The following is a 27,936-nucleotide window of genomic DNA, read 5'->3' as shown; positions in this document are numbered from 1 at the left end:
TTGGATTTGCACAGGAGAAACTTAAAAGGCGGTAGGGGGGTCGGGGGGAGGGAGGGCTGAACCTTAATGAAATGTCCAATGCATAACAATCTGCATTTAGGTACCTGCACATGTGTGCTCCTAATTTTTTGTTTCCTCTGTTAGGTATATAAAATTTATATTTATGGCCCAGCATTACTCCCATTCCAGGAGAAAGCTTTTCATATTCAAACAACTCTACACAGAGAATCTGGCAGGAGCAGCAGCTTTTCTCATCATTAGCTCCACAGAACACTAGTCCCAAGAGATCTTTGAGGAAGAAGAGGTTCTATGATCAAGTTAAGTTTGGGAACTGTTTCATATTCTCCTCCCACTCCTGGAGATTTATAGTGTATGATGGCATTAAAGGCTCAAAGAAGTCCATAAGTAGAGAAACTGATTTATATTGGCTTAACCTAACATTTCTCAAACTTATTGGCCACAAAACTCCTAAAATGATAGGTAACATTTATGTATTATGTTTCAAAACTGTGCTGAGTACTTTTCAAGCATTATCTGATTCATTCTCCAAGCAACCCTATGGGTAGGTACCATTACTATTGCCATTTTATAGATGAGGAAACCAAGGCACAATGAGGTTAAGTAAATTGGCCAAGTCATAGAGCTATTAGTCATGGGATGTGAGCCCATGTCAGCCCATCTCTAATGCCCATGATATCAGCCACAATGCTACCCATCCAGCACTGCATACACAGTGGCCCATGAAACACGGTATAGGACCTGCTAAAGGCCATAATTGGGAAATGTCAGAACTTGCAAGTATTCAATGCTATAATCTTAAGAAATAAGGGAAGTTAGTTACATGGCCTTATTTTTACTTTAACATAAATTATTTAAAAAGGTTTTATATATATCGTAAAATCTGTTGAAAAATTATAACCAATGGCTCATTTAATATTAAAAGATATTACTAATTTACATGAAGATGATTTCTAGTATAACTTATTTTGTTGAATATCTATTTCCATAGTTTTAAAAATAGGCAGTATGAATGCATTTTAACAAAATATCTAAACCTTTATCACTGCCTTCCTCACCCAAAATAAACACAGTGAAGAGACTGAAAAAACACCCAAAATATACTAAACACAGTAGTTTTTAAAAATCCACAAAATAGCAATGACTTTCTAGTCTCCAATTTAAGAAGGCGGGTGAGTGTGACGCAAGCAGACTGCAAACATCACGCTGGGGGTGTGTAAGGAGGCACTTCAGTAGGAAGACTTAGTTCACCCTATTTCATCCAAAAGTCATACTTTTAAAAGGCTAAATACAACTCTTTTCTTTTTAAACACATTAAAATTTAAAGAATTATTTTGGTGGCAGCTGGTAGAAAATAATTCTGCCTGGATTAACTGTGCTAAAAGATATAGTTTAAAAATAGAATTTAAGAATCTCTCTTCTAATCTATTTGTTATATGATTCTATTTTCTTTTAGCATCTAACTGCTATAGTACCTCTATTTGTTCTAAAGACAACTAAGCTGCCTAGGCTTGTGGAGAACGGATCCTCTGAGTTTTCCCATTCTCAGTAATTTGCTATGCAGCCTTTTCCCAACAATAGAACAAGATTAGCAAAACCTAGTCTTGTTATCCTACAAACCAGTACTAGTCAACTAAGATAAATATGTTCTTCAGAGGGGTCAGTATGGCTGAGGTTAAGAGCATGGACTCTAAGTTTAAAACTAACCCTCACATTTACCAACCACTGAAGCCTTTGGCAAGTTGCTTTAATCTTTCTGGGAAAAAAAAAAAAAATCTTTCTGTGCCTCAGTTTCTTTACCTATAAAATGAAATCATAATAGTATCCACTCCACAGCTGTGAGGATTAAATGAGTTGTAGATAAAACATTCAGATGTTTTATATAAAACATTCCACTCCATAGCTGTGAGGATTAAATGAGTTGTATATAAAACATTCAGCCTGGCACATGTAAGCCCTATTTTAAATGTTGGCCATTATTAAGAAGCATTTCTTGGTTTGTATTCTTTAAACCTAAGTAACTGTTAAGGTTCTACATATTTGAGGATTCAATCTATGGATTCTAAGTTTTGGATTAGGTCTTTTAATAAGCAAACCTACAGGGGGACAAAAATCATTTCCGTGCAGTCTCTGAGATTTCTCAAAATCTTATTATATTCAAATAGTACTTGAAAGTCACTGCTCCCTTGACTGATACTTTTCCTATACATAGGTGGTAGGTTAAAAAAATTATTCCTCATTTAAGATACAAAAAAGCCTCAGTAGGTTGAATTTATCTGAATCTTTTTCTAAGCAGAGATTATATATACTAAGTTTAATGTCTGATTTGTCAGAAAGAGATTTGGAAAATCAGATAAATGTGACTCCATCGCTTCTAATGTTCAAAACTCAAAACAAAAACAAGTAGAAATAATCTTCTAAACATTTCATCATAATTTTTTTTACCTAAATTTTCAAGGTCCTTCTTGGTGACAAATTTGTAATCATCATAAACTGTGCTTTCTGGATTCTCTTCCAGTTCTTCTGTCAAGTTGTCTAAGAAGGAACACCACCTGGGAGCAGGACCCAAAACCTGCCGGCGTTGATTAGAAGGTTAGCAAATGTACATTCTAATCATGTGAACTAAGAGTTATTTTACAACCAGATTTCGTGTTATATTTATATAATTTAAAAATCCTTGATTCTATCAGAAGTACTGAGAAACAACTGCAATATGCATAATCAAGTCTATAATGGAAGAGAAAAAACAGAGTAGGGAGAACTTAGTCCTATAAGGGAAAAATCTCAGTCTGGGACACAACAATATTAATGAATATTCTTACATGAGAACTATGAAAATATAAATAATAATTCAGGTAGTAATAGTAACATCCATCTATAATTCTATTATCTCTTTCATTCAAAACAGTACTAGAATCTACAAAAGCACACTTGGCATATCAGACCTTTTGTTTGCCACTCATGACGAAAGTCCAAACTGAGAATTACCCTTTTTAAGGGTTTTCAACTAATCACTTGATAATTACATTCTATCTTGTATGGCCCACTTCATTTAATTGATTAAAAATTAAAATTCTGTATACAGAATTCTTTAGATTTAACCTAAAATGGGCTGCCAGGATCCACAATCAGTCCCAATAAAAGGCTGAGGAGCAAAGGATTGAACAGAATTTATAACCAAGTAATAAAATATGAATACTTCAATTTGTAACCCAATCACTTCCATAAAATACCGTGATTGCTTCTTACGCTTTTGCCCTCGGTACAAATCTTTCCCAGCAGATGCCTCACGCATTGAGGTCAACGCTTATCCCAAAAGAAATAACACTCAGCGGGAGAGCCAAGCTACTGAAACCCTCTCTCACGGTGGAGGCTTTCAGAAGAGAGAACTCTGGGCTCTTACAAAACGGAACTTCCAATGACTTCTTGCCTGTGTATTTTGACAGTAATCAATCATACAGAGGAAAAAAAACAAAACTCATAATGGAAATTATTAAATCTAGCTCAAACTTTTTGGAGAAGGGAAGGTAGGAGGAAGAGAGTTATAACAAAGGAAGACAGCCCCCAACACCCTCTTCAACCATTTAAAAAAAAAAAAAGTAAATGTAAGATACAGCCGTACTAATTAATTCTATTATTTTGCCTGATTAGAGAGGGTGATCCCACCACTCCTGCCAAAGGCTATGGGGCTCAGGAACATGAAAAACAACTCTTAATGAGCAGTAAAAAGTCCCATGGAGAATTTTCTTACTTGCATAATCTGTACAGTTTTTAAAACAGAGGTAAAGGTCTTGATATGCTAAGTGGTTAGACTAACCATAAAAGACAAACCTTCAAGAAATGAAAGGTATTTTTTAAAAAATTCAACGTAGACCACTTTAAAGAAACTGCTGTGATTTTAAGCAATTTTAGGACAGTAGCTTGAAGTCGACAAATATCGATATTAATTGCTACTATACATAAAGCACGGTGCTAACCCAAGGTCCCCAAGGAGTTAGAAACCTACCGCAGCAGATGGTTTGCGCATGCACACACACGTGCACATGAGCACACACTCAGCCGTTTAAAGCAATGAACTGAGATTGTGCTGAATCCACGTGGAAGACGGGCGAGGGCTAGATGAAGCAGGCCGGGTTGGGACTCTCAGTAAGTATATTTGAAAGGACTTCCGGTTAGAATGAACACATGAGCAAGCTAGGAAAACCACGGGGGGCACCTTCTGAGAGTGAGAGTTTAGGCACCTGCAACTACAGGGTATCTGCTTCCCATCAGTCACAAATATGCAAAAGCAAAGCTCGACCACGTACTGGTGTATGACCTAAGGACAGCAATCGTCTCCTCTTTTAGAGAGGAAGAAAGTACACTAACTCTTAGCACTTTTCTAGAATGTAAAATCCTCAAGAAATTGTTCTCACGGGAGGGTTTAAACTTCATCTGTTTTAAGTGCTTAATTTCCAGTACCTAGAACATTGCCTGCCAAGTAGTAGGTGTTCAATAAGTGTTTCATAAATAAATCTAGTCACACATAAAACATGTATGAATGCATTCATGAATTCCACTGCACAAGGCATGAAGACTTAAAGGGTTTACTTTGGCAAAAGTATTTTTTAAATTGTCTAGTTGTCCTTACTCAGATAAAAACATTCAAATACCTCACCATAAAATTACTGGATATAAGAACACTTTTTAGTGAAAGTCAGACTTATTTTGCCTCCTATGCAAGGGGGTACTGGTACCAAAGGACCTCATAATAAAGTAGTTTCACCTTTAAACTTTAAATCAGTCATAAACATGGGCTTCAAAGACAATGAAAAGGTTACACTGTGTTTACTGACTTTTCTTGGGGGATGAGGGGTAGGAATACTAAAATATCAGACCAGATCTGAACTTACTTTCACATGGCCCTTTTTTATAATGTTCCACGACACTCTTTTTGACAGTTACCTGGATTCTAATGAAACTGTTTCAAATTGCCTCTCCAGGGACAGCTCTGGTTATGGAAAATAATCTCTGCAATCAAATTCACGGCCATTAAATTTTACAGGAGGAAATATTTCCATCAAAAACAAAACTAAGTCTAATGGGTTGATTATTAATCACGTTTCCCTACTTCCTACTCAGAGAAAAAAATCAGAGTAACCATAACAAAGTTCAAATTACTGATTTAACTGGTATTCACTGAAGGTTTTATCCGCATCAGAGCTTTCCTCAAAGGTCTACCACTAAGTTGCAAAAACAGTGGTTGGCTTAACTAATAAGGAGGGTTTAACCACGTGCACAGCTCTGATGTACCTATAATGACCACAATATTAATTCATGTGTAAAAATTCCTCGGTCTTTATTCATAAAATATGTTAATCCTTCAACGAATATGTAAAAAATATTAATTTACTCTTAAATTTCAGGCTTTACAACTTGAAGAAAACATCTTTTTTAACAATTGGTGTACTATCACTACTACGTCAGAAGTTTCTAGGTTTTCTGTAGTGTCATTATATTGCCATATTCTATACTGCAGTCAAAACTGATTATTGCTTGATTATCTACATTTTTATGCACCAGAAGAGTTTTGTTTCAGAAACTTGGTAAAGACTGTTCTATTTTAAACTTCAGTTATCTGTTAATGACTTTCCACTTTTCATAAGAATTTCCTAAAGTCACAGGTCAGTAAAAGTAGAGAATTGGACACGGACTCATCAAACTGCTATAAAGGGATACTGTGGGTCCCTCAGCGACTTTAATGACAATCATATCAATCAATTTAAACAGAAATACTTGGTCCTCCAAAATAGGAAAGAATCTTTATCAGTGTGCTTTGGGAAGGCCTTGACTGAAATGCAGCCGAGTATCTACTTGCTCTAATCCGTTTGGGCAAAAGAACCAATTTTAAGGTACATGAAAATACATGCCATGTGCCCAAGCTCATTGCCTGTATGATTACAATCTACCTTTAAGATGTTAATTACATATGCTTAATTTAAAACCTCAAAATTCTCATATATTCTGGTAATGGACAAAAATGACTAAGAGTGGGGAGGACAGACGATGAATATTAAGATTCTTAGGGAGTTGACAGAAGAGGGTACCCCTTCCCCCATTCTTTTGAAAAACCACTGTGCCACATCCTAAAGCTGGGTTAAGGCAGAAATAAGGACCGAGGATTGCTGGATGGATGGTTTAAACAGATCAAGGGTGATTAAAATAACAACAAAGTATTATTAATATCATTAGAGACAAAGAACCAAACTGTACTAATTCAATATAGATGCCATAATTTTTCCCATTTACTTATAATGCTACCTAGTATTTCCTATTTATATGAAAATCACTGATAATATAGCACAGCAATTAAATATGAAATTGTTACCCTGACTTTTAAAACTAAATTTATTTTTTGGCTGCGTTGGATCTTCGTTGCTGTTCACAGGCTTTCTCTGTTTGCGACGAGCAGGGGCTGCTCTTCGTTGCGGTGCACGGGCTTCTCATTGCGGTGGCTTCTCTCTTGTTGTGGAGCACGGGCTCTAGGTGCACGGGCTTCAGTAGTTGTGCCACATGGGCTCAGTAGTTGTGGCTCGTGGGCACTACAGTGCAGGCTCAGTAGTTGCATCACACGGGCTTAGTTGCCCCGTGGCACATGGGATCTTCCCGGACCAGGGATCGAACCCATGTCCCCTGCACTGGCAGTTGGATTCTCAACCACCGCGCCACCAGGGAAGTTCCTTCACTTTTTAACTAATGATTTAAAAACAATTTTAAAAACCTTAGTAACTAAGAAAATTCTTAATTACTCCATTTGGTAGTACTGTATCAACACACAATAAATAACTTCTTTTTACACAATAACTTCGAACAAAAATGGGAAACTTTAACTGTATGTAATATATCCAAGTGTTCTAACATGTATCAGTTAAAGTTTCCCCATTAGAATTTTAACCCACATCTAATATGAAATCTGTTGCTCTCACTATATGGCCATAACTCTTTATCAGAAATAACTGGGGCCAGGGACTTCCCTGGTTGTCCAGTGGTTAAGAATCCACCTTCCAGTGCAGGGGATGCGGGTTTGATCCCTGATCGGGGAACTAAGATCCCACATGCCACGGGGCAACTAAGCCTAAGCACCGCAACTACTGAGCCCACACGCGCTAGAACCCGGTGCTCCACAACTAGAATAAAGCCCGTGTGCTGCAACGAGAGATCCCGCACGCCGCAATGAAGATCCCGCGGTGCCACAACTAAGACCCAACGCAGCCAAATAAATAAATAAATATTAAAAGAAGAGGAAGAAGAAGAAGAAACTACTGGGGCCAAAAAGCATTTGAAACCTTAGAATCTTCTGCATTTTCAAAAGGTAACACAGTACGTAGAGTGCTTTTATGTAAAATCTTCAGTGGGGTCTGGGTCAGTGATCCATGATCAAACACATTAATAGTTTTCTGCGGCAAAATCTACACATCTTCATACCGGTGATCTGGATAAATAGCCTAGAAAGAGCCTCATCATTACATGTCAGATTTGAGTCCTAATGAAGCGATTCAGGTTTTGCCACTGATCAGTTATAAAAAAAAAAAATTCAGGGCTTTTTGGATTTCAGAATTGCAGATCAGAGATGATGCGGGTATACTATAATGTAACTATCATTAACCACTATTACGATTAATCATAATTTTTCTCAATGTATAGCCTGTATCTCCAGAAGGAGAACGGGATTTTGCCAACTAAGATGACCAACTCTGCAATACACAAACTCAAAGGCAAACTTCCTTTTCAAACTTTCCCTCTATTATTAGTTGAACAGCACCACTAGTACCAGCATGTATTTTTAAATTCTGACAGCTGGGGCTTATTAATAACCGGTCATAAATAAGCCTAAAAGAGGAGAGACAGCTGGGTGAGCCAAGGGAGTGGCCACGAATTTAAGCATGTAACTGCATTTGCAACATAATGAGCTGCCTAATTGCGTATCCAAGTTTACATGTATTTGCGTGAGTAATTATGAGTCATTTAAAGGTACTCTACTTGTAGTACTTTGTTCTCTCATTCCTAAAAATCAGATCAGCAAAAGAGCAATTTAGTTTCAACATTTTAAAATATTTATTTTAAAAAGGAGAAAAATTATTATCTGCCATGATTTCAATTTTTTTCAATTCACTTTTTGAAAAGCAGTTTAGGCACTGAAATAAAATGATAATAAAATAAGGCCAGGTGATAAAGAAAAAGATCACCTATGCCATTCTGTCCGTATCAGCCGACAAACCAATAGTTAATCTATGCAATGCCCTATGAGTACAAATAAGCATGCGAGGGAGCATCTATACTCAAGGGTTAGGGGAGACAGGACACCCCAAGCAAACAATTCAATGGTGCACTAACTATATATTTTTATCTCCTTTCCCTCCCAAGCCTACTTAAAATGATAGTAAACCAGTATAAAAGGTATTACCTTCAAGGACAAAAAGAACAAAAGAAGAAAATATAGCGGTTAAAGGATTTAACACAGTATAAATGTTGGGTACAGGCTTCTGTGGTGGTGCAGTGGTTAAGAATCCGCCTGCTAATGCAGGGGACACGGGTTCGACATGGACCAGGACACGGCTTCCTGGTCCGGGAAGATCCCACATGCCACAGAGCGACTAAGCCCATGCGCCACAACTACTGAGCCCATGTGCCACAACTACTGAGCCTGCACGCTAGAGCCTGCGAGCCACAGCTACTGAGCCCATGTGCCACAACTACTGAAGCTCATGCTCCACAACAAAAGAAGCCACCGCAATGAGAAGCCCACACACCACAATGAAGAGTAGCCCCCGTTCGCCGCAACTAGAGAAAGCCCAGGCACAGCAATGAAGACCCAACGCAGCCAAAAAAAAAAAAAAAAAAACAACAGTTGGGTGCTTACAGAGGTAAGTATCAAAGAGGAGACTAGATTCTTAGAGTCCTTGAGACCCAGCACTTCCAGGCTCCATGCATCTGGGAAGATGGGCCCACACAGAGGGGAGATGATGGAGTTGATGAATATCTAAAGTCCCACCACCCCTTAGGAAACCAGAGGATGATTTTTTGGAGAAAGTGAAGGAAAGCTGCACCGCGTGGGTGGATACCTGGCACAGGTGACTTGAGCTGCGGGGGCTGAAATCAGCAAACTAACTGGCAGCCTCCACATCAGTGTGTGACCCTCAGCTCCTTCTGCAGCTCCCAGAATGCCAGAAGCCAAACACAGGTTGCTGTGCTTCCATTCCTGCCAGCCTAAACCCCTAACACTCCTGGTGAGGAACCGGGGGATTCTCTATAGAAAACGAAAGATCCCCAAAGACAGACTTCCAGATGTTGATATCTGGGAATCCTCCAATATAGGCACAGACCTCATTTTATTGCCCTTTGCAGATATTGTGTTCCTTACAAACTGAAGGTGTGTGGCAACCCTGTGTTGTCAGATGGATGACGGTTAGCATTTTTTAGCAATAAGGTATTTTTAAATTAAGATATGTACATAGTTTTATAGACATAGTGCGATTGCACACTTAATAGACTACAGTATACTATCGACATAGCTTTTCTATGCACTGGGAAACCAAAAGATATGTGACTGACTTTATTGCGACATTTGCTCTATTGTAGCGGTCTGGAGCCAAACCTGTGATTTCTCCAAGGTACGCCTTTGGTCATTAGCTGAGGAGTTAGCATGAAAATTACCAGAAGACAAGACCACGGCATACAAAGAGCTTCCAATCAGCATTTACTATTTCATTCTTTTTTTTTTTTTTTTTGGCTGTGTGGGGTCTTTATTGCTGCACATGGGCTTTCTCTAGTTGCGGCGAGCGGGGGCTACTCTTCATTGCAGTGTGCGGGCTTCTCATTGCAGTGGCTTCTTTTGTTGTGGAGCACGGGCTCTAGGTGCACGGGCTTCAGTAGCTGTGGCAGGCGGGCTCAGGAGTTGCGGCATGCGGGCACCCTAGAGCACGCAGGCTTCAGTAGTTGCTGCGCACGGGCTCTAGGGCGCGTGAGCTTCAGTAGCTGTGGCTCACAGGCTCTAGAGCGCAGGCTCAGTAGTTGTGGCGCACAGGCTTAGCTGCTCTGCGGCATGAGGGATCTTCCCGGACCAGGGATCAAACCCGAGTCCCCTGCATTGGCAGGCAGATTCTTAACCACTGTGCCACCAGGGAAGTCCCTAGTGTCTCATTCTTAAATAAGAATAGATTGCCAAAGATCACCATTCATTTACTCAATAAATAGTTACTGTCAAGCATTTTTCTCTTCACTGTAGATACAGCAGTGAACAAAACAATCAAGAATCTCTACCTTTAAAGAGCTTTCATTCTGGAAAGGGAAACAATAAACAAAGGAAAGAGTATAGAGTATGACAGACAGTGATAAGAGCTATGGGGAAAATAAAGCAGTGAAGGGTGATGGGTAACACAGGGGAAGGGGAGCAGGGGTGGAGAGGGAAGCCCATGTTGAAGTGACAACTGAATACAGACCTAGAGGAGAGGAGAGAATAAACCATGAGAATATCTGGCACATGCAAAGGTCCTGAGATCAGAACTGCTTGGCAGGTTTGGGGATCAGCAAAGAGACCAACCCAGTATGGTGTGAACAGAGGGAGACAGGAAAGGGCTAGATCAGGTAGGGTCTTGCAGGCCCCTGCAGGACTTCACCTTTTCCTTGAGTGAGACGGAAGTCACTGGAGGGTTCTGAGCAGAGGCGTGACATGATCTGACTTATGTTTACAAGGATCCCTTTAAAAAGGATGGGAGACTTACTGGTTCCAGGAAAGCTCTGTCATCAGCTGAATTAAGTCAACTAAGCAGAGATTTTGGTGGCCACACAGAACAAAGCTATCAGATTTTACAGACTTAATCCAGCAGAGTCTCTGAACAAACAAAATGGCAACAACAGTGAATTCAGGGTGGGGGTCATCTGCGTTCCATAACTCCCAAATTATATTATCTAAAACATCTAGTTTTCAACAAAAAATTACAAGACGTGCAGAGAAAGCACGGCCCATATACAGGGGATAAAAAGCAGTCAGTAGAACCTATCTTTTGAGGAAGTTCATACTTTAGACTTACCAGACAAAGACTTTAAATCAGCTATTACAGATATGCACAAAGAACTAAACAAACAAACCCGTGCCTAAGAACTAATGAAATGTATGAGAACACATGTCTCATGAAACAGAGAATATCAACAAGGAGAGGGAAATTATAGAAAAGAACGAAATAAGAGTCTTGGAGTTGAATAGTACAATGATTGAAATAAAAAATTCACTAGAGGGGCTCAACAGATATAAATCAGCAGAAGGAAGAATCAGCCAATTTGAAGACAGGTAAGTTGAGATTATCCAGTTTGAGAAATAGAAAGAAAACTGAACAGAGCCTCAGACACCTGTGGGACGTCAAACAGACCAACATACACAAAATGGGAGTCCCAGAAGAAAAGAAACAAAGGGGCAGAAAGAGTATCTGAAGAAATAATGGCCAAAAACTTCTCAAATTTGGTAAAAACTATTAAACTGCACATCCAAGAAGCTCAACTCCAAGTAGGACAAATTCAAAGAGATCCACACCTAGACACATCACTGTCAAACTGTGAAAAGACAAATGTACCTGAAAACAGATATTCATACCACTCCTTTCCTGTTTTAAACTTTTGAATTTGAGGTATTGTAACGTCAAGAAAGCTTCTGGGAAACTGAAGTTAACAACGTACTGAAAACTGAACACATACATCCACTGGAGATCTACTGACTGTGAGCTTGGCAACATTCAGAACATGCAAGCTTACACCAAACAGTCCTGCTAAATTGAGGAAAAGGGGAAAGAGAATTACTCTCAAACCACTGCAATTTAAGAGAGCAAAAATCTTGTTCAAAACCAGGAAATTCCTTCATAAACCAAATCTCTTAAAGTTCTCTTGTAAGTATTCAAAGCTGTATTATACTTAACCTAAGTAATTCTAATTTGAGTTAGAATGAAAAGCTTTTCCTGAAAATTACAAACAGTGCATTAAATAGCATGAAAAAGTCCTCAGCTTCCATCTTCCTTCAATTCTCAAGAAAAAAGAAAACAATATCTTATTATGGTCCGTGTCTTTTTCAAAGTCCACTGTTAGTTAAACAGGACAAACACGGTTCTTTTAAGGTCTCCCCTTTATTCTTTCCTGAAGAGCCTGGCTCTGCACCTCTGCTGCAAATCACCACTGGATGTTTACCATCATGTTACACCTGAAATCCCATGCAGTTTCCCCAAGTGCACATCCAGAGTTTACAGTTCCAACGACTCCAAGCAGTGCTTAAGTCCTCTACTTCCAGCCTTTTCCTGTCCCAGTTTCCTAACTACACTAAAAATGCTCAACCTTGACAGCTATGTCTGCACATAAGTGTACACACAACAGCCCCATGGGTGCTAAAGGCACCAGGCCAATTTTATCATTTGAGAATGTATTTATCTTTTTGATCACACACCTGGTAATGTGCGCTCTCCAAGATCTTGTTTTGTCATTTTATTCCTGCCAAGAGTTACACAGATGGTTTTAGTGTGTTATCCTGGTTACCACATCAGCAGTTTCCTGGTTCTATCCTACTTCCTCACAGGCAAAGAAATTTATTAATAATTTTTCGGCATATTCTTACGCTTTCCAATTCTTAAGTCTATGTAAAAACTAAGGGCATCCTAATATTTAAAAATATCTAGGGGTGGAAACTTGGCAGAAACAAAGGAAGAGTAAAATGTTTTTAAATGAAGGTTATACACGTCAACACTGCTACTCTAGAAGGGTCAAAAAATATTTTGCCACCATTTAGCAGTTAATGTTTATCTACAGGGTGCCACACATGGAACTAGGAAATCCTGAAGAATATATTTTAAATTCAAGCAAAAGGAGATTTCCATATATTCCCAAAGAAAGCCAAAGTAGAGAATTATACTGGCAAAACAAGAGGGTAAAAGAACCCAATTTTGACTCATAATTGAATAAAATGTAACCAACCATAAAGCATGTAAGTAATTTTCTACAACCCAGGTAGAATGTCTATTTCAGATTTTAAATACATATATTTCCCACTGTGATGGTAAACAGGATTCATACACATGACAATATCAATGGCCCTATTAAGATACATGATGTATGTGTGTGCAGGGTTGTGGGAGGGAAGTAGTGCGTATATTGTATTTATCTTTTTTTAGTGAAGTCTTAGGATAAATTCCAAAAACTTCACGTAAATCTAATCATTTTCAAAAAGAGAAGTGCTTTACAAGGAAAACCATACACATAATGAAATATTTAAACTCAGACTGAAAGGAAAGCTATATAGTTTGGTGGGAGAAGTGATGAAAGGGAAAAGATTACCTGCTGTAGCAGAACCAAAATTGAACTTTGGACTCCATGGCAACCATGGCAAAAGAGATGCATAATGAGGTAGACAGAGATCATTTACTTGATAAAGGAAGCATACTGATATGTCTGGAAAGAGAAACTCTCTTTTGGAACTAAACTCGAGAAGCATTTCATAGATCTCCCCCTAAGGAACTCTAACACTGAACAATACTTCTTTAAAAGAGGTTTACAAGAGAAACTTTATATGACTGTTAAACATCAAAGAAACACCATTAAACTGTAATTGATGAAGGCCCAAGTAACGTGATCCAAGCAAGCACCTTGATGACCTAACTTGACTCTGACATAGTTGAGAGCTGCGCTGTCCAATACAGCAGCCACTGGCCACATGTGGCTACTTAGATTAACTAAGATGGAGTAAAATCTAAAATTCGGTTCTTTAGGCACACCAAGCACATTTCAAGTGTTTAATAATCACACATGGCTAGCGGCTGCCATGTTGGACAGAGAGATCTTAGAATATTTCCATCAGAGCAGTTCTACTAAACAGCACTGGTTTAGAGAACTGAAAGAAATGAGTGGTGAATATCCATTAACAGGAAACTAGACAAATAAATTATGACATAGCTATAAAATGAAATATTGTGCAACTGTTAAAAAGAATGGGTTTGCTTTATATTTATCTGACCTGATCAGAACAACATATCGTTAAGTGACAAAAACCCCTTTCAAAATTGTATGCATCATGAGACCCCAATTCTGCTAAAATGCACATGCTAGTGTTTGGGGGGTTTGGGGGGGCATGGAGGGAGACAGAACTGACTTGACTCTGCAAAGAGTATGCACCGTCCTGTTAAGAATGGTAGTGGGAGGGGCGGTTATGAAGGACTTTTTCTTCCTTGGTTATATATTTTTACAATGTTTGATTAAAAAAAATAGAGCATTTTTCCTAAAGTAATAAACAACATCTCCAAAGGGACAGAGGCACAGAAACAGACAGAGTTACCAAATGATTAACAAGCCCCCTACAACATCAAACTGAAACATCAATTGTTTCAGAGCCTGTAATTCAGGATTGAGACCCTTAGTGAACATCTGGATTGGTATTTGTGATATTGACTGAGAAGAGACCTTTAAGAAAGACAAAAGATCCTTTTTCTCTCCAGAAAATTCAAGAACTTAACTCACTCACAACTTTTGATCCTTTCCATAGAGATAAACCAAAAGATCAAAAGGCCCTCCCAGGAAGTAGCTTGCCATTATCTGAAGCTTCGGAGTTTTAAATCATATACCTGGGAGAGAAAACTTCAAGTCATCTCAACACTTCCAAAACTCAACTGAGCACCTGCTCCACCACCTGTAGCTTTTACCTTTGTCAACGGCATCATCACTCATTCAGCCCCATCTGCCTCTTAGTCCCCACTCCCAATGATCACCAAGCCCTAAGGAGGCATTACCTCCTGACCGCCTCTTCTATCTGTCTCCTCCTTCACCAGCCACTGCCACTACCTCAGAGGATGCTCTCAGGACCTTTCCTGGTCAATTATGATCTGTCCTAGCCCCTGCTTCCAAAGCCACCCAATCCCTATAGGCAGAATAATCCTACACCCATATCTGATCGCACTCCCCTGAATAAAACCCTTCAAAGGCATGCCGCTCCACTTTAAATCAAAAGCAAAAATGCTAACATAGTACAAAGGTTTAGATTTAAGGCCCTTACATCTCTCCAGTTTTATTTATTTCTTGCCCCTCCCTGCCCCTGGAAAACCTAAGCTCCTCCCAGGCACACAGAACAGATCTGAGGCTCTAGCATCTAGTTTCAACTCCCTGTGTGTAGAAAGATCTCCCTGATTCCACCACCTTTCTTTCTACCTCTTTGTTGGTTAACTCCTACGTGTCCTTCAAGATTCAATTCAAATGTCTGTACTCCCCCTGACTATCCCACCTATGGAAAGATGGCTTCCTAGCGTGCTCCTGCAACTGTAATGTTTGTTCCTTTACAAAACTATAAGCTCCAAGGCAACAAATAAAATGTCTTTGATATCCCAGGCCTTAGTGCAGGTGCATGAAAGGTGCCTACTAAGGATTAGTCCAATGACCCTTACTCCCCCCAAAACTCAAACTAGAAACTAGTCACCATAGACTATCTAGTCAAGCCCACAAGGACAAAAAACAAAGGGCTGGATTTCCTTCAGTGACCAATATAAAAATAAATGTACTTACAAATTAAAACAATGAGATACCACTACACATCATTAGAATAGCTAAAATCCAAAACACTGATAGCACCAAAAGCTGACAAGGATATGCAGCAACAGCAACTCTCTTTCATTGCTGGTGGGAATGCAAAATGGTACAGACACTTTGGAATAGTCTGGTGTTTCTTACAAAACTAAACATACTTTTATCAGACAATGCAGCAATCACACTCCTTGCTATTTACCCAGCAGAGTTGAAAACTTATGTCCACACAGAAACATGCACATGAATGCTTAGAGCAGCTTTACTTATAACTGCCAAAACTTGAAGCAACAAGTTCAACAGGTGAATGAATAAACAGACTGTGGTACATCCATGCAATGGAAGAGCATTCAGCAATAAAAAGAAATGAGCTATCAAGCCACAAAAAGACATGGAGGGATCTTAAAGGCATATTACTAAGTGAAAGAAGCCAATCGAAAAAGGCTAAATACTGTATGATTCCAACTATGTGACATCTGGAAAAGGCAAAACCACACAGATAGTAAAAAGAGGAGTGGTTGGCAGGGGCTTGGGGGAAGACGGAGGGATGAATGGGTGGAGCACACAGGATTTTTCGGGCAGTGAAACCATTCTGTATGATATATAATGGTGGATACACATCATTATACATTTGTCAAAACCCACAGAATGGACAACACCAAGGGTGAGCCCTAATGACTTTGGGTGATAATGATGTGTCAATGTCAGTTCATCAACTACAACAAATGTACCCTCGGGTGCAGGATGCTGACAGTGGAGAAGGTGGTGTACACTGTGTGTGTGGGGGGGTATGCGTGTGTGTGAGAGAGAGGGGGTATGTGGAAACTCTGTACTTTCCACATGATTTTGCTGTGAACATTTTGAAAACTGCTCTAAAAAAAATAAAGTCATACAAATAAATGACTGACTGAATGAATGATACAACCATGTGCAAATATGAGAGAAACATAAACAGACCTAAACTTCCTTTCAATAAGTCTCACTATTATCATTTACACATTATTTCTTTCCAACCAAGAATAATGTTCTGTTCCTCAAGAAGGTAAACAGAGCCTAACTAAAGATCTGTGCCAATGTGCAGATCAATTATTCATTTCCATTTAACAATTTTCAACAACTTCTTTCTACAGCAATTTAAACTGCTAATAATACGAGTCAATCCCACCACCGCCCCCCAAAAAAGCATGGGGGGAAAGCACATGATACTGAAGCAAGGAGATGGATAGATGGGGGCTCTTTACATATATTTGAAATATTTCCAGAATAATTTTTTTTTTTTTTTTTTGCGGTACGCGGGCCTCTCACTGTTGTGGCCTCTTCCGTTGTGGAGCACAGGCTCCGGACACGCAGGCTCAGCGGCCGTGGCTCACGGGCCCAGCTGCTCCGCGGCATGTGAGATCCTCCCGGACCAGGGCACGAACCTGTGTCCCCTGCATCGGCAGGCGGACTTTCAACCACTGCACCACCAGGGAAGCCCCAGAATAAAATTTTTTAAATGAAATGTCAGTAATATTCATTCCTTTAAATTGGCACGTATTCAGCAAGAGCCCACGAAGTACCAGACACTGTTCTGGGCACCAGGGACACAGCAAAAAGTAAAACACACAAAAGTCCTGCCCTCAGGGTGCTTACATCTGAGCACATGTGCATTAGAAGACAAACTTGCCTGGGATCTGAGAAACACTAAGTCAAAGTAAAGAAAAGTCTAAGTCTTAGAACTTTCTTCTTATTTTCTGTATTAGCTGGGCCTTTTAAAAGAATGTAGCCCAAATTTCTTGCCTATTTGTATAACCTGCCTTCTATTTTTAAGGGAAAAAAAACCAAAACACAACAAAAAAAACCCATAATAGGTAATGGGCATATTAATCAAAGAAAGTACCAGAGGGTTCAAGCAGTCAGGTAAACTCAGAAACTAAAATCAATCCCTGGTTGTGAGCACTACATCCTACCGCCGCCAACTAGGTGACCACACCAACAGGACAAAAGAATACTAGATTTACTTCCAACTCTATCTTGTCCAAAACAAGAATGGTAAAGAGATCAACCTGGTAAGCACGTAATCACCAGGGCTGGGAGATAAGATCTTTGGTCAATATTTGATTCAGAACTGAAAACCTAGCATCTGAATAGGAAGTTGTTATTTACTTTCAAGAAAACGGGCATGCCAGATGTGTAAACATTTGTGTAAAAAATAAATATCATCTAACATATTAACATAATAAAATAAATGTCATATGTGCGTCAAATATTTCCATATGGAAATTACATTCATTTTTACCTCGCTGGAACTGAAATTAACTTTTGAAAATGTGACAGGATGCTCAGAAAATTACTTCCTGAGTGTCACACATTAACGCTTTCTGTATGTCTGCTATTCTTGTGACCCAATAAAATGTGATGGGAAATGGAGGATTTCCTTTGTTGAGAAAAATGCCACAGATACTATGTTACTGCCTGAAAGTGTTTAGATTAAAATAGGAAGTCCACATTTCCCCTTTGTAAAGACACAAACAACTTGTTTGTATTAGATCAGAACACTTTATTAGCCACCTGACATTTATGCCCTACTTCCCATTTCACAATTATGAATATATAACTGAAAAATTACAAACAGAACACAACACCTTATAAAGCGATTTCATGCATAAGATAAAATTCAGTTACAGTAGATCTGCTGTGAATTGGGTTAGAAAGGAAGCTCACTAAAAAGAAATGCATCTGCTTTTCATCCCTCTCCTTTTTTGTTAATTAAAAGAAGGTAATGAAAATACATGGAGTTTGGAATCTAACTTTTCCACTAACTTGCTGTTCTGACTTTAAGTGCTCAATAATGAAAATTTTCTTCCTTAGTCTAATGCCCCATCAGTTGTTTTTTTTTTACCTCACAAAGGGTGACTTTCTTTTATGAACTTATTCTTTTCCTAAACCCTAAAAACATGCCTTCTCTAGATGCTGCCTGATAACACAATTCCTGAGCTCTTTTCTGATCTTTCTCTAATCCTCAATCTGTGAAACATTTCTCAATGAACATTCATGTTAACAGCCCCAAGATGGCCCTTTCAATTGTACCCCCTCGTCCTTCCCCACCCCCATTCACATGTGGAATCACTGCCAACATTCTGCTTAATTTATTCCTTTGATTTAGAGGTGAACAAAACCCCTGGATCCCTTTTTCACAAATGCTGCTGCTAAGCCCTATCTCACTCATTCTGAACTTGCTAACTATATTTTTTATTTATTTATTTATTTTTTTGTGGTACACGGGCCTCTCACTGTCGTGGCCTCTCCCGTTGTGGAGCACAGGCTCCGGACGCGCAGGCTCAGCGGCCATGGCTCACGGGCCCAGCCACTCCGCGGCATGTGGGATCTTCCCGGACTGGGGCACGAACCCGTGTCCCCTGCATCGGCAGGCAGACTCTCAACCACTGCACCACCAGGGAAGCCCTGTTTTTTAAATCTTTCCCTTTCTCCTACTCTGTTCACTGCAATTAAAATTTCTGAATTTCATTGGTTTAACCTCTTACATAGAGACCAGGTTCTAAAGTCAAGCAGCTAAGACTAAATAAAGTGTAATCAAACTTGAAAAATCCCTTTGGGATGTCCTTCAGTATGTCTAAAAGAGCACCTACGCCTCAGGTGTTGGACCAGATACAGTGACCTTACAGCCAGGAGCCTTGTCATACCAAAAACCCCTTACCTTAAATTACCCGAACCACACTCAGTGTGGCAATGCTATGAGAGGTAGTGGGAACAAAAATCTTTTGAAGAAAACATTCAAGCGGCCTTTTTTTTGAATGGCGTTCCTCATCTCAACCACATAACACAGGAAACGACTGTTTTCTCAAGTCTCCCAAGAATGATACGTAACTAGCACCTTCCTAAATGCACAGATGAGAAGGTGACCGACTACACTCAGTGGATGCTTTAGAGAATTAGGGCTGATTTCTGTTAGTTGAGAAACGATCTTCCACCTTAAATTCAGTCCTAGACACAGGCCTGCAGCGTGAGATGGACGGAGCCACATCGCCCCCCAGCACCCACACCTTGAAGGACTTCTATTTAAATCTACGTAAGCTAAGTGAGCGTAATTATAGGATTTAGGTGAGAATGTAACCAACAGCCACCAAGATGTTCCCAAACGCAAGGAAACTGTAACAGAAGCATCAGCAAGAGTGCCTCTGACTTGGCGAGACTACAGTTGGTTTTTTCATCTATTTAAACATTTTTTAAAAACTATATACTATTTTTATATTCACACACAAAACCCACTTTTTAATGATCTCCAAGAGCTTATGATAATTTGGGGAAACATTAATTAAGTGGGAAAAAGGCAAGATATTAAACCATATCAACGTTTCAGATGAAAACAATGGAAAAAATAGAGCCAAGTGTGTTTGCCTTTGGATGGTGGAAGAGTGACGTTTCTACTTGTCTTTATTTGATGTTTTCTACAAAGAGTGTGCTCTGTTTATATAACGTGGGGAAATGGACTTCACTTTTAAAAATCAGATTTTTAATTTGAGCAACCAGATTTCATCACTGCTTTCTGTTTCAATAGCTAACCGCAAAACCAATGGCATTCAATAGTTCTGTCTCAACCTCTATTTTATATGATCTGTAACAGACCGAACAATCTCAAATCATATTTCTGAAGTCATTTTCCTCACTCACACCTATGATTCTGTCACGACCTTTTCAGTGTATCTTTACTGTGCTCAGTATCACATTCCTCCTAAAAGCTACATAAAAGCCCATGTCCATATAATGCTAAATATAAATACTCTTTGACACTGGATCCATCAAATTTTACTCATTGCAAAAAGAGTATAACAGTAACAATCAGCTGAACATCTACCAGGCACCAAGCACCATGATAAGTGACTAAGTATCTACCGTACACAGCTGCCTTACGACATCATTCTTCCTTTGTAGCTCAAGTAACCAAGGCTGAGACAAGGTAAGTAACTTATTCAAAGTCACCATATTTACAAGTAGCAAAGCTGGTATTCAAACTCAGGTCAGACTAATTTTGAAATTCCTTCCATAAGTAATATGGAATGAAGAAATGCCTTCTATGATTCACTTTGTTATAAAGCAGAAACTAACACACCATTGTAAAGCAATTATACTCCAATAAAGATGTTAAAAAAAAAAAAAAAGAAATGCCTTCTAGATCCAGCTCTGTGACCAACTTGTCATTTGATCTTGAACAAATGACTTGACTCCGCCTATATATTAAGGGGCTAGACTAGATGACCTCAAAGTTCCCTTCCTGTTCTAGTGTTCTGTACTTCAAAAGCTTCCCCTGTTCCTTCGCAGCACATTGGAAAACCCTTTATTGTGGAAAGCCATTTCAGCAACCATTTGTCCAGTTTATGTTCTGTTTTGTTTTGTTTTGTTTTTTCGGTACGCAGGCCTCTCACTGTTGTGGCCTCTCCCGTTGCGGAGCACAGGCTCTGGACGCACAGGCTCAGCAGCCATGGCTCACGGGCCCAGCCGCTCCGTGGCATGTGGGATCTTCCCAGACCGGGGCACGAACCAGTGTCCCCTGCATCGGCAGGCAGACTCTCAACCACTGCGCCACCAAGGGAAGCCCTATGTTCTGTTTTGTACATCCCTTGTATGTTGGCAAACTCCCCCGAGGACAGTTTTCTTTGCATCTGGTACTACCTCCCTAAACCAAGAGAATATGTTGCAACTGGCACTAGAAAATAGAAATTTCTAAATCTAAAAAAACTTAAAAAACCAAAACAACAACAAAAAAGGAATTTCTAACAAAATTACTTCTGTCGCTACATCTAACAGCTCTCTGCTTAAATAAGCATCTTAGAGGAAAACGTGATCCATCACTTTTAGGACTCTACATGGACACTAATATATTCAGGGCCACTTCAACATACACTAGTGGTCTGAAGAGATCTCACATCTGGGGAATCTCTGGTATCAAATTAGTAAACATAAGTGCCTTCAGCCTTGGCTTCAAATCGAAATGGATCAATGGTCCGGATTCAAAGCCAAATCTTAGGGAGCAGCATGCACAGGACTTCCACCACCTCCAGCTAAAGCACAGGAAGAAAAACAATGGCATTGTTTCCAATCTTTAAAACACGTAAGTCCATCCTAAAGCCAACTTTTCCACAGATTTCAAAAAAGGTACAACAAAAGCTGAATGCCCTTACTTTCACATTCTCCTTTTGTATTTTTCTAAGAAAGAGTTCATCTTAACAGCACCATTAAATCTTTTGGACAAGGCATTTCTTTTAGAAATCTGACAGCATTCCCAAACACAGTGATTGCATCGTCCCAAGATTCTCTGATTCTGCTGATTAGAACATACTGTCAGAGCGAAGGAACTGATCCTTACCCTACTGTATAAAAATTATGTCTAACACTTATGAGTCATGTTCTCCACTTTTTAATTTCACTAATGGTAGGAGAAAAGGGCAGGTGGTAAATTTGAATTTGGTATAACAGCTAAAAATCATTGCAAACCAGTCATTGTCAAAACATGCAAACATTATCCAAGATTCTTCAAATTACGGTCATCATATTACTCTCATATGTATTTGTGTTATTAATCTTCAGCACGTATTAATTCAATGTCTACAGTATAGTAGACACTGCTTTAGGTGCTGGGAATATAACAGGGAAAAGAGCACAACAATATCCCTGTGTCCATGTTTTACATTATCATGAGGAAAGATATACATTTATCATTTATAAATGTATTCATATATTTATTATTTATATAAATTTACAAATAAGTAAATAAATATAGGAAGATTTTGTGTTCAATGGAAAGCTACGCACACTCTAGAGTGGGGGCCACAAACTTTTCCTTAAACGACCAGGTAGAGATTTTAGGGCTTGCAGACCACAGGGTCTTTCTGTCGTAACTACACAACTATGCCTTTTTAGTCAGAAAGCTGCCATAGACAACACGTGATAAATGAATGCGTGCACTGTGTTCCAGTAAAACTTTATTTACAAAAACAGGCAGCTGGTGCTTACGTGTTTAGTTTGCCAAACTCCTGGTCTAGAGATTATCTGATTCTGATTCCATGGGATATATTTTACAACTCTGTAAATTGCAAGTAACTGACAGCAATGCAAGATAACTGTCTACAGTCACGTAAATGCATTCTGTCCTGGACAGATAACCCTCCACAACTTCGGAAAGGCCTATCTATTTATTTGCACATTCCCAATCCAATATCACTTTATTCCACGTAAATCTGTGCTATTTTAGACTTCACCTTTGATGACATGTACCTGATTCCCTTATTTAATAAGTTAAATGAAATTTTCAGCACGTATTCATTTGGTATCTATGTGAAGGTCATGACTTCACATTTCTCTGAAAATCATCCTTTAACAGTTTTAGAGGTCCCACCAAGATGCACAGTGGATTCACCTGACAGTGTCAGGGAAACTCCATCACCAGAAAAGCACAGCCAAGCGAGCTTTTCTTCTTGGCTCCATACGAATCCAAAGGGGCAGCAGGACTTCGGTAACTCTGTTTCGCTAACTTTAATTTTCCTCTCTACTAATTCTGTGCTTGGGTTTTGGTTAATTTATGGCCTATAAGTTATTCCCCCTTGCTGGCAGCAATGACTGGGGATTTGGTCTTATGCTCTAACCATCTGGTGATCCCTGTAAATGGATAAATGGTTTACAGAGATCTAGTCTCTAATGGGTGAGAGAAAATGGAGACTCTGGTGTTTTAGCCTTTTCCTGTTTGTGGGACATTTTAAGTTACGATAGGAGTTAAGATGCTATGCTATGCAAAATGATAAGCCTTTGGAAGGTTTAGGAAGAATGATAGACTCTGATTTTTGTTTTTATTTTTATATTTTAAATCAACCTGGCTGTTGTATGGAAAATAGAATGCAAGAGAGACAAAAGAGAAAGAAGAAAGATCAGTTAAGAGGCCACTAAGGTAATCCAGATGAGTGGTAGGAACGGAAGTACTGAAAAATGGCTGGATTTGAACCAATACTGGAAAAAGAGTTGATGTGACATTCGGATGGATTGACGAGGAGGCGTGAAGGGAGGGGGAGGAAACATGGTGGTGCCTGCGCTCTGGGCCTAGAAACTGAGGAGACAACGGTGCCTCTGCGGGAACGGGAGACAGGCAGGGGTGGGGCGGGTGGAGAGCTGGGATCAAGACTTCTGCTGCAGGCACCTTAATACAGGGCACCAAGTAGACGTCCAGGTGGAGAAGCCCAGTAGCCCAGTGGATATGTACCTCTGCAGCTCCGAGAGGAAGGAAAGGCTGGAGACAGAAGTTTGCAAGTCAGCAGCACGCAGGCGCCTTACAGAGCCTAGGGACAGATGAGCTCCCTGGGGGAGAATACACAAAGAGACAAGCACTAAACCCCAGGGCTCACTAACATTTGGGTCAAGGGGAGAGAGCTGAGGCCCAAGCACTGGGCCATGCCAGCAGAAGCCACCAAAGAAGACCAACTGGAAGGGCCAACTGGGCGACGGGAGGAGAACCAAGAGAATGTGGTGTTCTAGAAGCTGGGCACAGCCTGGTCAACTGTGTCCAACGTTAAGTGATCTGCATACGAGATGTACTTTAAAGGAGAAAACACATCCAACTCTCCAGGAAAAGCAGAACCTTCTCTGTTGGCCAAAATTCTCTCTGCTGTTTGCGTTGTTTCTAGAGATTGTGGGACAAACTTGTCATTCACCATTTTGCCCCCAGGTGTGTGATGTGATCATCAGACAAAAAGAAGACCAAGGGACTTCCCTGGTGGCCCAGCGGGTAAGGCTCCACACTCCCAATGCAGGGGGTCGGGGTTGAATCCCTGGTCGAGGAATTAGATCCCGCATGCGTGCCACAACCAAGAGTTCGCACGCTGCAACTAAGAAGGCAACATGCCACAACTAGAGATCTCGTGTGCCGCAACGAAGACCCTGGGCCACCAAAATAAATACATAAATAAACATTAAAAAAAAAAAAGAAGGGCTTCCCTGGTGGCGCAGTGGTTGAGAGTCCGCCTGCCGATGAGGGGGACGTGGGTTCGTGACCCAGTCCGGGAGGATCCCACATGCCGCGGAGCGGCTGGGCCCGTGAGCCATGGCCGCTGAGCCTGCGCGTCCGGAGCCTGTGCTCTTCAACAGGAGAGGCCCGTGTACCGGAAAAAAAAAAAAAAGAAGACCAAGTTTCTAACCCTAAACTTTAAAACTAAAATGGAGAAGATAATAGCTATATAAAAAGGAGACATAAAATATCTGTAAGACACTGTCAAATCTAACGTTAAGCTAAAATAACATATTTACAATTTGGACAGCTGGTAAAAATATGTTATCTATGGTGAAGGTAAGGAATAATTGTTAGAAAGCACTATATAACTATGTTCTTAAGCCATCTGGAAAATGATGCCAAAACATACCCAAACAGTAATATTTGAAATACTGGCCTTGAAAAAAAGAGGCCATCTCTGAGGGAGGCCACAGAAATACCTCGATAATGGACAATCTAATATAGTGGCTGAGTTTAGAAGTAGGCTGACAAGTTCAATTCACCACAGACAGAACAGTCAAAATTGTTCATATCTAAATTTCTTTGTTTCAGTCACAAAAGCCCTTAGAGAAAAAAACACCAGTGAAAAGGTTATGATATGCATTTTTAACTCTTTACTGAGCAACAAAAACAAAATGTGCCCAAATGCAAATATCCACATATCTACTACAAAATGTTTCATTGCACTTCTCTAAAACTGACTTCCAAACACTACAAACGTATTTCAAAAGCACCTCTCTGACCACCGCCAAACCAGGCGGTACGCGCTGACCTCTTATCTCCTGGAGGGCTGAAGCACAGGTGTTTGATCTATATCAGACTAAACCCCTCTGAACAGGAGCAAGTGAACCCAGCGATGGTATCTGGAGGCCATGGCTCTTTTGAAGACCTTTTGGGTTGGTGAGTGATAACTCACTGAAGTGAAGAGACTTAAAGACATTCACTAGACTGAATCTTTTATTACATTTCACAAAATTTGACTAAACTTCACTAATTTGTTTTGCACTTCCTTTGGCTTTACGTGCCTTTGGGAGGATATGTGCGTGTGTGTTACAACTAGTGAAGCAAGCGCTCTTGAGATTTTATGCTTCTTAATACGCAGTCATCTCTCTTTGCAAAGACAGAGTTCCGGAGGTTTCATGCATTATGCTGGATAAGTTCAAGTGCTATTTTCTTAAAAGAAACAGAAGCACTGGTGCAAGTTAAATATAACCCTTTATGCTTTTAACTCTGCCCTATTTGCAGGTACTCCGGCTCCAAAAGTACTTTCCAAATTTAAAATATAATTTTAAATTAAATAGTAAATGTTAAAATATTTAATACAGTTTTTTGATTCATTATAAAGAATAAAAACATCTCAATAAAAACAAGTATTTTGGGCTTCCCTGGTGGCGCAGTGGTTGAGAATCTGCCTGCCAATGCAGGGGACATAGGTTCGAGCCCTGGTCTGGGAAGATCCCACATGCCGTGGAGCAACTGGGCCCGTGAGCCACAACTACTGAGCCTGCGCGTCTGGAGCCTGTGCTCCACAACAAGAGAGGCCGCGACAGTGAGAGACCCGTGCACCGCGATGAAGAGTGGCCCCCGCTCGCCACAACTAGAGAAAGCCCTCACACAGAAACGAAGACCCAACACAGCCAAAAATAAATAAATAAATAAATAAATAAGTAAAAACAAGTGTTTTTTCCCCCTAAGAAAATGTTTTAAAATAAAACACCTAACCGCCAATACTAAAAGATGGGTTCAGTGACATTGCATATAATCATTATAGTGGCTTAAATTTACATGTTCGGAAAAAAGAAAAAAACCAAACCATTGATCCTTAATCAGCTGACTTTTATTCTTCTAATTCAAATAGCTTCCTAAACAAATAATAATTCTCTTTTTCCCAAGTTTACGCATCCATACACATTATCAAACACGCAAGCCATCAACTATCCCGTCATGAGTGGTCTCTGGAGCTCACTGACCCACGGGGCCTTGGAGCCCAAGGAGCATTTCCAACAGAAACAGTACGCAGCACACTGGCAGGTTTGGGGCTGGGTGCCACAGGACCTGGATTCCCTCTGGAGTCTATACAGTTGCCAAAGGTGTTAATTATGAAGAACTAACCTACGATTAAATTACATTTCAGAGGAACCCAAACTTGAAAAACTACTTCTGGCATTAGTCCTGAAAGCTGCCGTTGAATTAGGCCCTGGAATTTAAAAAACAAACAAACAAAATAACAGATCCTGGTCTCCGAGAGGGGAAAAAAAGAGAGTACTGAGAAAAAGGGGAAAGGGCTGGAGAAAATCCATTTGGTCATAAAAGACTAGTTAGCTATTGGGATATGTAAGTAGCACAGAGTATATAAATCAGTATTTGCATTTAATCTAAAAAGCCTTCAAGTATTCAAGAAAGATGGTATCAGGTAGAAAGGCAAAACTTAATAAGCTAAAAGAACATTAAGCTGTCTTCATTTTTAGCACAGCCCCAAAGCAGGGAAAAAGAGTTTTCAGACCTGGTTTATAAGATGTTGATACAAATCACAGTCCCAACCTCCCATATTGGGCATGAATTATATATTAAACACACACTTCTCTGTTTCTATAGGCCTCAAATAAACCTTTGTGCCAAATCAGCTTGGTGAGTTTGATAAAATCTTATGAAAGATGGCAGGCTTTCTGACCCCTGGGCTCTCTCTGCTTTGAAGGAGTGTCACAAAGAACAGGTTCCAAGTAAAGACAAGCGGCACTCGGAAACCTCACTCCGTGCAAGGCAGCAGGGCAGGAAGGCAGGTCAGGAAGGACCACTTACGTACCAGCTGCAGCACAAGGCTTAACTGCACGAGAACAACTCCGCTCTCACTGTCCGCACACGCACAGTCACCTGGGAGCAGCCTCTGGACTCTTTTTCTTTTTCAGCGCTCAAGTTAAATCTGAGCTACAGAGTCGAAACTAAAAAGACCTTATAAGATAAGCTAACATTTGTCAAGAAAGCAGTTTCTCACCACCTGGCCAGCATCTAGCCCCTCTCACATGTGCAAATTAAAGTTCCCAGAACTTGGAACAAAAAAGCCCACTCTGAGAAATAGACCCAGAGAAGCAGAAGGGAGTAAGGGTCTCCTCCAGCTCTAAGAGTCTATCATCCCGTTTCTCCTCCTGGATTCAGCGAGGGACCTCCTCGTCTGCATGTTTACCAAGCAGAAAGCAGCTGTCATCTTTGGTTCTTTCCTCTCCTTTCCTCCTCACATCCAATCAATGACCAAGCCTGTCTTACAACCTTGACAATCTTTCCAATTCTGCCCCCACTGCCACCATCTTAGCACA

General features: G+C 40.0%; 1 protein-coding gene across 2 annotated transcripts in view; it reads right to left on the bottom strand.

Moving 5' to 3' along the window:
- Nucleotides 1-27,936, bottom strand: part of NOL10 (nucleolar protein 10) — an 87,704-nt gene that overhangs the window by 27,805 nt on the left and 31,963 nt on the right. For both annotated transcript variants that reach the window (XM_027113818.1, XM_027113817.1), the window contains one exon: nucleotides 2,464-2,590. In XM_027113818.1, coding sequence (XP_026969619.1) covers nucleotides 2,464-2,590 — 127 coding nt within the window. The remainder of the gene's footprint in view (nucleotides 1-2,463; nucleotides 2,591-27,936) is intronic.

This window comes from Aethalodelphis obliquidens, unplaced genomic scaffold (genome assembly GCF_003676395.1).
Source record: "Aethalodelphis obliquidens isolate GAN/ISIS:26980383/991018 unplaced genomic scaffold, ASM367639v1 scaffold12, whole genome shotgun sequence".
Classification (NCBI taxonomy): Eukaryota; Metazoa; Chordata; class Mammalia; order Artiodactyla; family Delphinidae; genus Aethalodelphis; species Aethalodelphis obliquidens.
The sequence above is the reverse complement of the archived record's forward strand: the minus strand, read 5'-3'. Positions and strand labels throughout refer to the sequence as shown.